The sequence below is a fragment of the Triticum dicoccoides genome, chromosome 7B, assembly GCF_002162155.2.
Source record: "Triticum dicoccoides isolate Atlit2015 ecotype Zavitan chromosome 7B, WEW_v2.0, whole genome shotgun sequence".
Taxonomy (NCBI): Eukaryota; Viridiplantae; Streptophyta; class Magnoliopsida; order Poales; family Poaceae; genus Triticum; species Triticum dicoccoides.
Genome location: NC_041393.1, coordinates 57,222,786 through 57,238,181, shown reverse-complemented (window position 1 = coordinate 57,238,181; position 15,396 = coordinate 57,222,786). Strand labels below are relative to the sequence as shown.

The window sequence follows — 15,396 nt, the reverse complement described above, 5'->3', positions numbered from 1 at the left end:
GATTTATGTTAGGTTTCGTAAACCCATACGAGGTGTAGCATTATTCTTTATTTAGCAATGCAATTATCTACATGTTATAGTGTGCTATTAGCGGCACTATAGCGCGCTATTTTTTAGTAGATTTCGGAGACAACTCCCATTGAATCAAACCTCATGGATAATTCTTTGCTTCAATGATAACTATGGTATAGGCATGATCCTTCAAAAGAAATCATATGTTTCTCATGCGGCACAACCAAACAATTTCTATTACACATTTCCATGTTTTCACTTCATGTTGGATTCAACGATACCATGGCATCCATTCCTCTGATTTTCCTATTTCCATATTTTCATGTGTTTCCTTAGAAGGGCCTTTTTGGTTTGCCAGATTTTCAAAACGTAAGAAACACGATAAACACATTAATATTATTATTTTTTGCTAGAAGAACATTTAATCTATTCATCAAAACATCATGGCGCATGCTACAAATAAACCGGATAATTTCTTTAGGACGGATTAGCGTGCTGGTGGCCGTTCGATGCAGCAAAGCCACGGCAGCAGACCAGCTTCAACGTAGTGCTGCTGGCACCTGTCAAAGCTTCACTGTAGCACAGCACGGCCCGGCGATAGCTCCAATGCAGCCCCGACAAACTGACAACGTCCGGCGAAGCTCCATTGCAACCCCGACGGAGCTCCAACGAAGCACTTGTTGGCGCCGCCTCCTCGCAGCGCCGCTCCTTCTTCTACCTCGAGTTGCCTCTCACAACTCTCTTCTCCCTCTCACACAATTCTCTTGTGTTTTCTCTCAAGAACTCTCTCATGAACACACACACACACACGCACGCATATACCAAGGAAGAGGAACGGCTTTGCCAGAGACACTCCCTTGGTGAACCACAATGGCTACATGGTTTCTCTGTTCAGCCCTCTCGGCCTCCTCCATTACTGAATGAGATGACTATTTATACAAAGTTTGGCACTCAGCCAAGTCCCACGTACTCACGCCGGCCATCACACCTGGCCACCACGTCTCCAGACTAGTTGCTCCACTAACCAACTAACTACATGCACTAACCCATGATCTTATCTTCTCCTACAATCTCTCTAGGGTCCAAAGACTAGTACGTGCATGCAGCTGACTACTAGATAACTACTCCACGCATGCAGCTAACACCCTCACAAACACACCAATTCTCTTGGCTCCAACGTACTGATCCATCCAGCCGGTCTTGCTTCAACCCTTCCACGCGCTTGCCGTATCACACGATCTTGCCGTGTCATCCGACTCAACCTGAACCAATCCATCATGCTCCAGCCTTGTCGCGTCTTGCCGACTCTCATGGCATCACCGCATCACATGGCACGGTCGGCATCTCGTCGCGCTCGCCGCATCGCACGGCACCCGGCATCTCGCCTCCTCTGCGCATCTTCGCTGAAAGTTTGCTGGACTAGCTTCTCTCTAAACTATGCTACATAACGAAAGCAAATTAAAATGCTGATACAATAATATCAAGATTACTGCTAACATTCACCCCCTAATCTTGATATCATACTCTTCGACGTGGATCACCCGCAGCCACTTGACGACGCCATCGCAGCACCGCAGCCGGCCACTCGCCGCCACCGACGCCGTCGCAGCGCCGGTCACCATGGACCATCTTATCATGGATGACGTCCTCGCGACGCCGATCACCACACAATCATCATGTTGCGGCATCGCACCGCAACTAGCCATCAACGCCATTGTGCCGCCAACGGAGCCCACCTTGCGTTGTCTTGCCGTGGACGACGCTGTCGCGGCACCACGACCTCCTGCCGCATGCAGCGGCCATGTCTTCACGTGGACGACGCCTTCACGGCGCCGATCGCCACGCCATCTTCTCCTCATAACGGCCTCGCGCCTTCGTACCTCCCAACGGCGTCACACCGTCGTCTTGTGGCAGCTTCGCACCGCCATCATCTAGCGGCATCACACCGCAACCGGCCACCGGCAGCATCGCACCGCCGACGGCCACCCACCTCGTGCCGACGTCCTCCACCTCACATGGAGTCCGCCGCGTAGTCGTCGCCACCGCCACGCCACGGCGGCCACCATAGCCGCCGGCACCGTCGTCGCCGCCACGGATCAACCTGGCTCTGATGCCAATTGTTGGCGCCGCCTCCTCGCAGCGCCGCTCCTTCTTCTACCTCGAGTTGCCTCTCACAACTCTCTTCTCCCTCTCACACAATTCTCTTGTGTTTTCTCTCAAGAACTCTCTCATGAACACACACACACACGCACGCATATACCAAGGAAGAGGAACGGCTTTGCCAGAGACACTCCCTTGGTGAACCACAATGGCTACATGGTTTCTCTGCTCAGCCCTCTCAGCCTCCTCCATTACTGAATGAGATGACTATTTATACAAAGTTTGGCACTCAGCCAAGTCCCACGTACTCACGCCGGCCATCACACCTGGCCACCACGTCTCCAGACTAGTTGCTCCACTAACCAACTAACTACATGCACTAACCCATGATCTTATCTTCTCCTACAATCTCTCTAGGGTCCAAAGACTAGTACGTGCATGCAGCTGACTACTAGATAACTACTCCACGCATGCAGCTAACACCCTCACAAACACACCAATTCTCTTGGCTCCAACGTACTGATCCATCCAGCCGGTCTTGCTTCAACCCTTCCACGCGCTTGCCGTATCACACGACCTTGCCGTGTCATCCGACTCAACCTGAACCAACCCATCATGCTCCAGCCTTGTCGCGTCTTGCCGACTCTCATGGCATCACCGCATCACATGGCACAGTCGGCATCTCGTCGCGCTCGCCGCATGGCACGGCACCCGGCATCTCGCCTCCTCTGCGCATCTTCGCTGAAAGTTTGCTGGACTAGCTACTCTCTAAACTATGCTACATAACGAAAGCAAATTAAAATGCTGATACAATAATATCAAGATTACTGCTAACAGCACTGACGTCGTTCGGCGAAGCTCCATTGCAGCCCCGACAGAGCTCCAACGTAGCACCGACGTCGTCCGGCAGAGCTCCGACGCAGCATCGACGGCGTCCGGCGAACTCCATTGCAGCTCCAGCGAAGTTCCATTGTAGCGCCGGCTTTGCTTCCATCGGAGTTGAAAGAGTTGCCTCGACGCACGCTCCGACGAGCCGCATGACTACCCTGACAGTACCAGTTGTGTTGTGCAATAAGCAGCAGCAAATGTGCTCACCGCAGCCTCCTCCACTGGTAGCACCGGTGGCGTTGTAACGCAGCACCGCCGTGTGACGACGGCCGGAGTTGAGGGAGATGGCACGTCGCAGCAATGGTGGTGCTGCAAAAAAAACATGGATTTAAGCTTGGAGTGGCAATGGCGAGCAGGAACCTTACAGCGGTGCTGGCCGGAGTCGCCCTCCCCCTGACCTTGCTGTCACCTCGCCGTTTGTGTTGCCGGTTGAGGTTCTGGCCTGCTTGCGTTAATGGCGGCTACTGGCCATGGCGTGAACGCAGCAGCAGGGTGGCTGCTCCACCCAATTAATGTTTGCAACAGGGGTGGTGTTGGGGCAGAGTAGAATCATGCGGCTGTCGGCGGCGGCCCGTTTTCGTTCCCAACTGTGCTGGTTGGTGGTGCTCGCCATGGGGTCAATGGCCTCTTCTCTGCTGTAACTAATGAGGATGCTAGGGGAAAAAAAGGAGAGAACATGTGGAGAAGAGAGCTTGCGAGAAGATAAGGCTGGGATGGAGGCATGGAGCGGTGGGTGAGGACACGTGGCGTGCACAGGACACGGTTTACGGAAGGAGGAAATCACCCAGATGAATCCAAACGTTTTCCAAACATAATGGTAGTACAAAGAATACGACAAGCTACTTGACGGTGGGATGTTATTATGCCACTAAAGAATTTGGTCTCTTTTTTTGTGCATAAGAATTCTAGAAAATGTTTGACTGGATTGTAAGATTTTCGAGTTTTTCCTTTGAAACTGAGATCAAAGAAAATAGTCCTCCTTTTTGAGATTTTTTAATTTTTGTTTCCTCATTCATTTGAACATAATAAATGAATAGTGTCACCAAAGTAAAAATTCCAATTCGTATATTTCCCCGCCACTTTTTCCCACGTACAAAGAGGCCCTTAGGTGCCACGACATAGAATTCCTATATTTTTTCCATTCATGAGTTCTTAGAATATTGCAAATTCAGACACTCCTGAATCCTGATAGGTGCACTAAATACAACTCGTCGAATACAATTAATTAGACTTTGTCTAATCAGAAAATAAATTAGTCTCCAACCACTATAGGATTTCACATACATGCCGACGGCAAAAATCGTTAGCGAAGGCCCGAAAACTGTCGGCATAGCCTATGCCATCGGTTTAGATTCCTTCGGTAAACCTCGGATGCTCCTCGGCATATAGCCATATGTCGATGGCTTTAACAAGCCGTCGGCAAATAAAACTTGACAGTGTGTTCGTCCATCTCCGTCCGGACACGTGCCTGCACTAGCATTGGTCACGACGCAGACCTATGCTGACGGTGCAACCGTCGTCATAGACAAGATCTATGCCGATGGTTGTTCCGTCGGTATAGGTCTGCCACATGGTGCCCCCGGTAGCTCCCTACTGGTTTCCTACGGCGACGGCACAGCCGCCGGTATATCTCTGATCTATGCCGACGGGTGTACCGTCGGCATAGACAACACGTGTCACATCCTAGGAGCTCCGCCAAGGCTATGCCCATGGCGGCATAGTTTTGGTCAAAAAAATGTGGTACTGATTTGGTTCTGCCCTGGAAATTAAAACGGCTACAGCTAGAACATCATCATCACACATATAGCACCATCAACATCAATTATAGCACCATCATCAACTATATAACATCATCATCACATATAGCATCATATCATCACACAAAGCAACATCATCTAACCAACTATATAACATCAAAACCAAGTATAAAACATCATCATCACATATAGCATCATATCATCACACAAAGCATCATCATCATCTAAACCAACTATATAACATCAAAACCAAGCCGTCGGAAATGTTCACACATAGCACCAAGTCACATCATCATAGTCATCGGCCTTCGAGCACCGCCAAAACCCAAAGTCCACCGACAAAGAGCATCATCACTACAAAATGAAGAAGTACAACCATTTAGGATGGCATTTAGCATGGCATTTGGTGTAGTACCAAGTTTCTGGCTTGGAAATGTTCTGACTATGAAAAGTTGCGCCTTGAGAGTAGGGGACTAACCAGGAGGGGCGAGCCACTGGTCGAGCTAGAACAAGGAGTAACACCCACAAGAGCACAAAAACCACCACCAATGTTTGATCTGTGGGATCGCTACATTGTGTTTGAAAGAGAGATTAAGGAGAGATCTTAAGCTATTTGTTGAAGAATGGAAGGTAATGCTTGACTAGTTTGGCAATGTACTAACCAGAGTCCCTATGCCACGTGCCAAGAATTCTTCGAGCATTAGCATTTGTGGGTATGGTTCAGGATTCGGTGGTGGTGGTCCCATTGGTGGAGCATATTCTGCATGTTAGTTGATAAGCGAAGACGGAGGTCAAAAATAATGAAAGGACAAAATTCATCTTGGCTGGTCAAAACTAACCTCCATTTGTGTGGCGCGGTAATCCTCGAGGCAAAGCCATTTGGCGTCGTGTTCAGCGCACTCTTGACGATAAACATTGAGATACCTAAAGTAGGCCTACAATTTGACATAATGGATCTAATCAGCATAGCCATGCAGGAAAGAAAAGTGAGAAAGAGGATGAAAAGGAGAAAATGCTTACTTCTTCCTCTCTGGATCGACTAGGCCATGCCCGAGATGGGTTAGCCACCCTTTAGAAGACCGGAGTTGTGTGTAACTGACTGTGGGCTAGATCACGCCATTAAGAAGTACGTGGCGACCATGTGACCTGCCTTGTCTAGACAAAACCACCACCGCCTCGTCGGTCTTCGACAGTATTGGGATCAGGTATGTCCCTGTTCTGCCCACAAAATGCAGCCTCATAGGCCGTCAAATGTTCCTCGGCCTTGCCGTAGTAAGGGCCTTCCCCTTCTTGGGAGTCTTCCACACACGGCCAAGCTTCTACGCCTCCGTATTTGAGATGGGCTTCTTCATCACGCCCTCCTGCAATGCCAAACAGATGTTGCATACATACGAACATGATGGGAAATAAAAGAAGGAAGTTTCATATATACACCAAGTTCTTCTTATGGGATGGTGGCTCCGGTTTCCTTGAGAGTGTGTTCCATTAGTTCCACGGTTTCTCTGTTGATGTTGCTCATGGCCGCAAACTCTGCATCAGCCCCGAGACACCTATCCACCAATGTCACCCATCTATCACTCTTTCCAAAGAAACAAGAAGGAATCACCTAAATAATGGAAGCATGGCATTTCAAGATCAGACAATGAAACTTAGCACAAACGTGAGAATAAAAATGTTGTGCTACTTACGTCCATGTACTGCTCCTTGGTCATAGTGGGGCACTTCGCCCTCGCTCTCTGCTTGGCCATCTTCTTGTGGAGAACAATGTGGTAGTACTGCGTGATGGCGACCCAGTGCGCCACATGCGACATCTGGCGGAGCATCTTAACTGCAGTCGCCACCAAAACTTGGCCGGATCTGGCTTTGTCCTCCTCCGAGACTCTATAGAATTCCTACAGTCATGCATATAACCATAATGGAACAAGTCATGAGTTAAGTGATGAACTATGAATGAAATGGACACAATATTTGACTACTGCACTTCTTACCCAAAAACGAGTGATCACGCCCTTAGCATGAGTTCTGTAGTTTGCTGGCAGCGTCGTAGCACTGCTAGCGTGTTGCTAACACCTGCTCCTCACATGACGGGTTCATGTTTGGGCGTGCGATTGCTACCCTTCGAAGACCCCCGAGCGGCCTAACCCTGGCTCGTTTGACCGGGAAAGCTACCCCTTCGACCGACAAATTTGGGCTTGCTAATTTCGTGAAATTTTTATGTCGGTTCGGCAACTTCCGTCCCAGGATAATATCCAAATCATGCCTGAATCGGAGTTGTAGAAGTATCTTTTTAGTGTTTTTCTTTCAGCATGTTTCCCTGTGTGGCAGTCCTCCCCCCCCAGTGTGGGGCGGTAGTGCTATCCGCGAAGGAGGTCACACTCGGGAGCTGGGTATTGGGTGTTTACACCTCCCACCATCCGAAGACCCCCTAGCGACCTAAGCCGGACCCATTTGACGGGGAAAGCTACCCCTTTGAGCAATGTTGACCAAATGAGTTTTCTACCTGGTTGTGCTAGGTTAGCCCATAGGAACATGAAAAATAAACTTCAAGCCCAAGTTATCACAAGATTCCCTCCAGGTTGACCCGACGTGGCAGTTTCCACCTCTAAGTGCAGGCAGTAGTGTCGTCCGTGAAGCAGGTCACACTCGGGAGCTGGGTATTGGGTGTTTACACCTCCCACAATCCTAGTAACTTTCTAATGAAATAGATATAAAATTTGTTTCATTTGGCCAAAGAATGAAAAATATACAAAAATGTCAAAAACAAGAGGGTGTTTTCTACAAATTTGGAGCAAACATGACTTTAATTTGTTCAAATTTTAGAAATATAGTATACCAACAGAATCCTTTCAAGATTCTGATCCAGAAACATATAAAATTTGTCAAAATCAATGCAATAATGCTTGTGATTTTTTTGCGAGGATAACTCCCGATCTATTTATCAACTTTGAAGGTAGTACAAAGAACACCAGAAGTAAAAAAAATAAATCTAGGTCTGTAGACCACCTAGCGGCGACTACTAGCACTGGAGCGAGCCGGAGGCGCACCGCTGTCTTCGCCCCTCCCTCATCGGATCCGGACAAACCTTATTGTAATAGACAGTCGAGAAGTCGTCGTGCTAAGGCCCCATAGGACCAAAGCACCAGAACAACCACCGCAGATGAAGATAAGCGTAGATTGGAAGGATCTGGCCTATAGACACACGAACACAGACGAAAGAAGACAGGATCCACGTAGATCCACCGAAGACACACGCCGACTGGATCCCACGAGATCCACCAAGGATGCTAGAAACACCACCAGGATGGGGACTAGGCAGGGAGAATCTTATTCCATCTTCAGAGAGTCGTCGCCGCCTCGCCTCTCTGAGTAGGACACAAACCCCAAGAAAACTCAAAAGAGCATGAACAAACGGAATCCTCCCGCCAGCAAGGGTCGGGATCCACCACGCCTCCATGGCCATAAGACCACAGGAGAAGAGGTAGACCGGCGGCTGCATCGACGAAAGGCACGAGCCCTAGCCAAAGGGCAAAATAAGGACCTATATGCAGAAGTACATGAGATCGCATTTTTAACATGCTAAAAAACAGAAACAAAGTAGATATTCATAATTTATGTAAAATTCTCCCAAAATTGATATATATAATTTGTATGTTTTTAAGTTGAGATAAGTCAGATTTAAATTTAAAACAAAAGCGAATTTAAAATTTTAAAGTAATAGAGAAAAACTAATTGCCGACGGCCGCCGTCAGGGCCGTCGGCATAGACCTAACGTTGTCAACCTTCCGTCAACCAACGTGGCGTATCTATGCCGACGGCCACCGCTAGCATACAGTTTTGCCGACGGCTGCCATCAGCGTATATGGGGGCTTTGCCGACAGCTAGGTTTGCCAACAGCCAAAGGTTGCCGATGAGTTTTTCCAGACCATCGGTGTATATACAGGTATATCAACGGCCCCGATAAAAAGCCGTCAGCAACTTTTATGTTTACTGTAGTGAACACTTTTGCATGTGGGTTAGTTCAGATCACATAAGTTGAACCATGAATCTGTTATTGTTGCAGAAACATCTGTATTGGAAACTGCTAATTGGGTCGGAGAAAAAGACAATTTTGCTAATTATTGCGCACTCCCAGCATTCTTTATACAATCCTCGAGAGAGAAAATACTACTCCATAAAGTGCCCGCTTGAAAAAGTAAATTAAAACTCTACAAAATAAATCACGTAATTAGATCATCAGTTTCGCGTTGAAAAAACAGGTCAGTGGCTAGTATCAAACCAACCAGTAATCACCAGGTTTAATTTTTGTCTTTTGAATTTGAAAATTTCCAATAGTTTGCTCCCATAACTATTTAAGTAGTACAGCGAATTTACTTGTTTGGAACAGGTGACCGGTCAGAGAAGTTTACTTGGAGATCCACTTCGTAACTCTTGTTCGCATAATGGAGCTCGTTGAAGAGAAGATTAGAGAATTCATCAAAAGCAACGAAAGGGCGAAGTGGAGACCAGTGAACAATCATAATATAAATAACTTCACAGAAGATGAGATTAAAATGATTACCAAGAACTACAGAAACCCCATAGGCAAAGGTGCCTTTGGAGAAGTTTACCGAGGCGTTCTTGATGATGGTAGTACAGTTGCAGTCAAGAAATATATCTGCCAGAATTTGAAAGACGGGTTTGCTAAGGAGATAACTGTTCATTGCCAAATCAACCACAAGAATGTTGTTAGGCTTTTGGGCTACTGTTTAGAAGAAAATGCTTTAATGATGGTCACTGAGTATATCCCTGGAGGAAACCTCAAAGATCTTCTCCATGGCAGCGATGATCACATTTCTTTAGATGCAAGGTTGGGTATTGCTATAGAATGTGCTGAGGCATTAGCATGCATGCATTCATTGTCTCAACCAATCATTCATGGTGATATCAAACCTGATAACATACTTCTAGATGAGAACTGGGGTGCAAAATTATCTGACTTTGGAATATCAAGATTGCTTTGCATGGACGGAACTGATTACACCATGCACGTAGCAGGAAGCAGAGGTTACATGGATCCAGAGCTCTTTGAAACTGGACGCGTCGATCCTAGAAATGATGTTTACAGTTTCGGGGTTGTTATGGTAGAACTTGTTACCAGAGCAAAGGTAAATGAGAATGGCATGAGTACCGGAGTCACGAGAAACTTCACTCAAGCTATTGAAAAGGGGAAAACAGCAAGAACGATGTTTGATACTAAAATAGCAAGCGTGAGCAACATGAAAGTTCTGTACAAGATAGGGAAGCTTGCAGCTGAATGTCTCAGAAGGGATATAAAAAATCGCCCTGAAATGAAGGATGTTACAGAACGTCTCCGGGCTCTTAGAAAAGCTTACTGCCAGCAAGATCAAGAAAAAACAGGTCAGTGGTCAATGAAAAATGTGAACCGAAAAAGGACAAAGCATTTCCGGTTCTAAGTCTACTATGCTGTACAAGCTGAACAATTTGGGCATGTTTAGTATTTGGAACGCACGCAGGAATTTCATGAGGAATGCAGGTCCGACAGTAGACCAAATACAAAACCTGAGGGTTTTCACAAAAGAAGAAATAAGAAAGATCACCAATGGTTATTCATCAGATGTAATTGCCAAGTGCTCATCTTGTGAGGTCTACAGAGGGACTCTTGAGGACAACAAATTGGTGGGCGTGAATATAGAGACCGTGATGGTAGATGAAGCCCATAGTGAACACTTTATAAATAGCATGCTCATCTATTCTACCATTCTCCATAATAACATGGTCAAACTATTGGGTTGTTACCTGGAGGCGGATGTCCCAATATTGGTGCATGAGTTCGCTGCAAATGGGAATCTCCAGGACATCCTTCGTGGCAACTACAGCTTCCCGCTTGGTATACGTCTAGACATCGCAGTTGGATGCGCGGAAGCGTTAGCATATCTGCATTCAAAATCCTTTGCATTTGTGGGTGCTAACATCACACCCGCCAACATACTGCTAGATGACAGTTTGGTACCAAAGGTCTCGGGGCTTCTCTTCATATGTCACGGCATCACTAGTACATCAAGCGATGTTTACTGCTTTGGAACTCTCCTCTTGGAACTTATAACCAGGAAACAAGGAGGGTATCGCAACAACAGCCCGCAGGAACTTAGGAAAGCTTACATGAAAGAAGGGCACACCATGTTTGACAAGGAGATAGCGGCGAAGGCAAACATGTTCATACTTGAAAGGATCCAGATGGTTGCAATGGACTGTTTGAAACTGGATGAATTAGCGCGACCGAAAATGGCAGAGGTGGCAGAGCGGCTTCAGAGGCTTAAAAATGTCGAAAGCAAGGGAAGCGAACTGCAGGAGCCCTCGATGTTGAGGAGGTTGGTGGCTTCCAGTATCAGCAAAGCTAGAGAAAACACTACCCCGGCCACCTGAGCAGAAACGTCGAATTTGTGATCATTCATTTTTGTAATTTACTACTCCACGCTCTTGTACGTGTATCACTCCATAGTGTGTATTGTACTATCAATTTGGCATTGCTGCTTAGGCCGGCATTGAGAGCTTCCCTTCCAGCAATAATCCCCCGCCAAGTAGCCGAGGCTGGGCTTGGAGCCATCGCTTGCATAAAATCAACCTCTGGAAAAATAACACCCATTCAGTACTCTTGCAGACAAGGAATTTGGATTTGTCAAGAAATGCCAACCATGTTTTCCAAGTAAAGCAAGGTTAAACAGATGCAAGACTCCCAATCCCATGCCACATTTGCATTTCGGAGTTGCTGGGTTGCTCCAGGACAACCAGTGCACTGATTTCTTGTCAAGTGAGCTGCTCCAAAAATATTTCGCCATGGGAGAAGTTATAACTCTTACAAACTTTTTTTGTTAACAGGAACGTACTCATAAGGTACGTCAGAATTGGCTGAATGACCGATTTCAGAAGAATTTATCTGGGCAGCACACGTTAGCAGTATCACGGGTGTGGTCGAACGTGCCACTAGTAACGACCCACTGTGGTAAGGAAAGCTCAAGTATCTCTCGTTGAAGGCCTCCGGGAATACTGACTTCCCCAATCCCAGTGTCACGCACTCTCGTCCATACACAGCAACTCGCACACCTCAACAGCTCCAGCACCGCCACATCACATTTACATACAGCATTATTCATACCAGCCTAGACGTCACATATGCTCACAAGGTCGCTTGTACAGGACAGTCTCCTCCTCGAGCTCAGCCTGGGCCCCGCTCACCAGCACCCAGACCTCAGAGATCTTCTCGACGGTGCCGTCGAAGAGGTCGACAGTGGTGAACGCCCGTGACATGGGCCCCACGGATGCCGATTCTTGGAGCTCATCTCTTTCGCTGGTGGTGATCGTGGAGGGGCTCATTGCTTCTGCAGGCTTCACCCTAGGCACGACCGCTCCGTTCAGATATATGGTCTGGTTGTTGGCTCCGAAGGCGATCATCTTCCTGAGGCCTCCCCCGTAGGCTAAGCTCTTGTGCATGTGCCCGAACACGACCAGCGGGATCGAAACCCCGGTTTCTCTTTGCAGGTCAGATATCGCCTGTTCCAGATCTACAGAAGTTTCCATATGAAGCAACTGTTTCAGAAAAGGTAACTAGAGGGGAAGTATCGTCATGAATACCAGACCTGGATCGCCATGATCGCCACCGCCAGCTACCCAATCCCGCCCGCAGATATCATCAATTCTTGAACCTAGACCTGCGTAGGCATGATAAAAGGTAAGCTTGTTAGGACATGAGATGTCTATACAACTAGATTATTCGAATGTTCAGAGACCTGTTGGTCCATTATGTGCAAGTAGTATGACAGAATGCTCCTCTGGTGCAGCTGTAGCAGCATCGTATATCTTCCTCGCACTTCCTGCCATATCATCGACACCATACCTACACGAATGGTCGCAGCCAACCAAAGAGCGATGAATTATAAGTTACAGTTATGACTTATGAACAACAACAGAAGTTCTTCACAGAAGGGAGAGGACAAAAGCAAGAATGGCCTGTGATGCACTTCCCTTGTAAGGCAGACTAAGAAGTTGTAGGAATGGCCAAATGGCAGTGAACTACCACATCTCGTAGGTGTATCAGAGTGTCAACAAAATGGGCAAACAGCAAAGAGGTGAAAATAGTTCCAGTGAAACTTTTGGAGGCTGGGCTGTATTAATCCTAGCGCTCAGTGAATGCAGAGTTGCAGACTAATAAGCTAGTTCCATAACCAAAACCAGTTAAGGAACCAATTACTCTACATATCTGGTCTGGTATCCTCGTCTTCTTAAGATTATTTAAGATTATAACATACAGCATATTACCCTTAGGCCTTAGATCCTTGTAGGCACCTCACGCACTGATATTTTTACTGCCTAGCACAAGTAGTCAAGCACAGGATAACAAACTAGCCTTGTGATACAATTAGGAATCTCCCTAATCGAGAACAGACTATGAAACCTTTAAGCTTGGACATCGGGACTTATTTTTCCTAACCATGCAGGAGGGTGACATCTGGATGTTTATCTACTGGCAAATACAGCAATAACTTATGGATAAATAATTCATTAATACTTGACATGAGAAGGAAATAAATATGATATCTGCCACTCTGGTCATTGTATTACCAAACCATTACTAACCAAATTAACATGACAGCTTTGAAAACATAATTCAGAAATAGCAGAAGTGAAGGACAAGATTATAGAAACAAATTCATGACAAAGATATACCTAACAGAACAGTTGAGGAACCTAGGTATCTATTGGTTAGTATATCTCTTACCAACCGTTGTGACAGAAGCTTTGGTCTAAATAACCTGTCACCCCCACAAGAAAATGGTCGCCCACCAACAACACTCAGCTTTATTGTTGGAAAATCCAAACATTGATATCCAACATGCTGCTCACCAAGGCTGATATTCACAAGAAAAAAAGGTATCATTGGCCGCATTCCTGCACAAAGGGTATCATAGTCTGCTGAATGCTGCTAATAATCCAGACTCATCCTGCACTTCTAGCACTGCGAACTACTAAAGCCAAATTAGACTGAGAATTAGTTAATCTTTTTTTCGTCAGCGGTCCCTAACCACAGTTTACTCGATTCAGTCACTCTTAAATTTAAGAATTGTTCCAACTTAGTTCTTTGCTTTTAAATAAAAAGAGAAACGCCTAACAAAATGTCCTAGCAGTAAAGCTAGAAACCTTATGGTGGTTACAGTGTCATGGCACAACTGAAGAGCAATAGTGCAAGCCTGCAAGACTAATTAATTGGCAATTCCTCCAACAAAATCTCCACAAATGCAGCTCGTAGCATATTAAAGGATCTTACCTTGCAAGCTGAAGCCGGACACGATCTACCTTCCTGAGTAACAATCAAGTACACAAGGATTTCAGAATAGCTAAGTGCAGTTATTATAGTTTCAACTTACTAAATGAAAATATGACTCATACTTCTCTGAAAATTGATGTGTACGCCAGCAATCATGATTACCAAGAATTGCCGCCTTTGGAAACTGAAGATCCGAAATGCTTTTGACAAGTTGAATATTCTCGTTGCCATAATCACCTGCCACAAATAGAGGAGAACAAACAGGAGATGACAAACAATAAGTACATTGCACGCACTTCACCAACGAAAATGAAATTAGCAAATCATGTAATGCAGAAATAGCAAGGAAGGATACCTGTAAAAAGCACCAGATCTGGCTGCATTTCAAATATAACAAGTTAGAGCTTCTGACAACAAAAAAATCTGGATAGAGAATTATTTGTGGTATGAATTTTTCTTTCAAAGTGCAATGCCTATATTGTAAATGAAACACATGTAACATGATTAAGAATGGGTGGCAAGCATATGGAGGCCAGCACATTACAAACAGACAGGACATGTGTAGTGTAGTACATTGTAGAACAAGGGAGAAGTTACAACAATGAAATATGAACATGATGAGATATCCAAATACAACAGACTGGATCCATATAAATGTGCAATACCTGAAGAAAATGGAGTGCCTTTGTATCTTCATCAAGGATCCAATCATCATGCTGCAATGTCCAGTGCATAACATCCAATTAATACCCTGTTCTCGTTACGTGGATTTCAGGGGATACATGATAACAATATATCTATTTTCTATACTTTGATGGTTTAATATAGCCAAACTTAAGAAGGTCAAAGTTAACAATTGTTCCCCTTTCAGAGAAATAAGAGCCAGCAACCCCATCCCACCACAGCCCAACGGTGATTTCACATCGTGGTTCAAAAGAACAGATGATCACGCTGGTGCCGACAAGCTCGAAGGACACCTGGTGCCGAGTCAATCTTGTGAGGGCTGGTGTGAAGGCACTCAGATGCCTACTGCTGCACGCTCAGCCGCAGCATGTTTGAGTTCGGTTGATCTGCCTTTTCCTCCATTTTTGCATGTTTCTTCTGGTAGACTAGTTTGGTTTTCTTTTTGTTTGAGTTTGGTTGATCTGTACTCTCGCGCAATCCTGGCAACTTCTTATAACACAGAGCAACACACATTTGGGTGCTTGTTGGAGAGAAAAAAGGTATCCAAAAGATGCTACTTGAAGGGTATATTTGAAGGCAGGAAATGCATTTCCCCACAATATATACTTACTCGGTCTGCCCCCTCTCCATGAGCAA

General features: G+C 45.9%; 2 protein-coding genes and 1 pseudogene across 3 annotated transcripts in view; 1 reads left to right on the top strand and 2 right to left on the bottom strand.

Moving 5' to 3' along the window:
* Positions 1-11,592, top strand: part of LOC119336953 — a 12,425-nt pseudogene extending 833 nt beyond the window's left edge.
* On the bottom strand, positions 410-3,716 carry LOC119336955. Its single transcript, XM_037609047.1, has 2 exons — positions 2,953-3,716; positions 410-689 (listed from the first exon to the last, which is right to left on the bottom strand). Exons 1-2 carry the CDS (start codon positions 3,149-3,151, stop codon positions 490-492), a joined length of 399 nt encoding a protein of 132 aa, XP_037464944.1. The 5' UTR covers positions 3,152-3,716; the 3' UTR covers positions 410-489.
* Positions 11,593-11,649: 57 nt separating the features above from the next.
* LOC119336954 overlaps positions 11,650-15,396 on the bottom strand; it is a 4,781-nt gene continuing 1,034 nt past the window's right edge. Inside the window, exons 2-9 of one of the 2 annotated variants that reach the window (XM_037609044.1) lie at positions 14,742-14,792; positions 14,432-14,453; positions 14,199-14,313; positions 14,077-14,109; positions 13,535-13,660; positions 12,542-12,648; positions 12,392-12,463; positions 11,650-12,316 (exon numbers count right to left, since the gene is read on the bottom strand). In XM_037609044.1, the coding sequence (XP_037464941.1) occupies positions 11,922-12,316; positions 12,392-12,463; positions 12,542-12,648; positions 13,535-13,660; positions 14,077-14,109; positions 14,199-14,313; positions 14,432-14,453; positions 14,742-14,792 (921 nt within the window). In that variant the 3' untranslated portion in view covers positions 11,650-11,921. Of the gene's footprint in view, positions 12,317-12,391; positions 12,464-12,541; positions 12,649-13,534; positions 13,701-14,076; positions 14,110-14,198; positions 14,314-14,431; positions 14,454-14,741; positions 14,793-15,396 lie in introns of those variants that run through there. The other variant, XM_037609046.1, reaches the window with a different exon arrangement.

What these genes read in the sequence shown, in the direction of transcription:
- LOC119336955 (XM_037609047.1), bottom strand. Translation starts at nt 3,151, where the DNA reads ATGCGGCTCGTCGGAGCGTGCGTCGAGGCAACTCTTTCAACTCCGATG. An exon ending in AGCTTCGCCGAACGACGTCA is followed by an intron (nt 690 to 2,952) that starts GTGCTGTTAGCA and finishes CGGCGCCAACAA; the next exon opens with GTGCTTCGTTGGAGCTCCGT.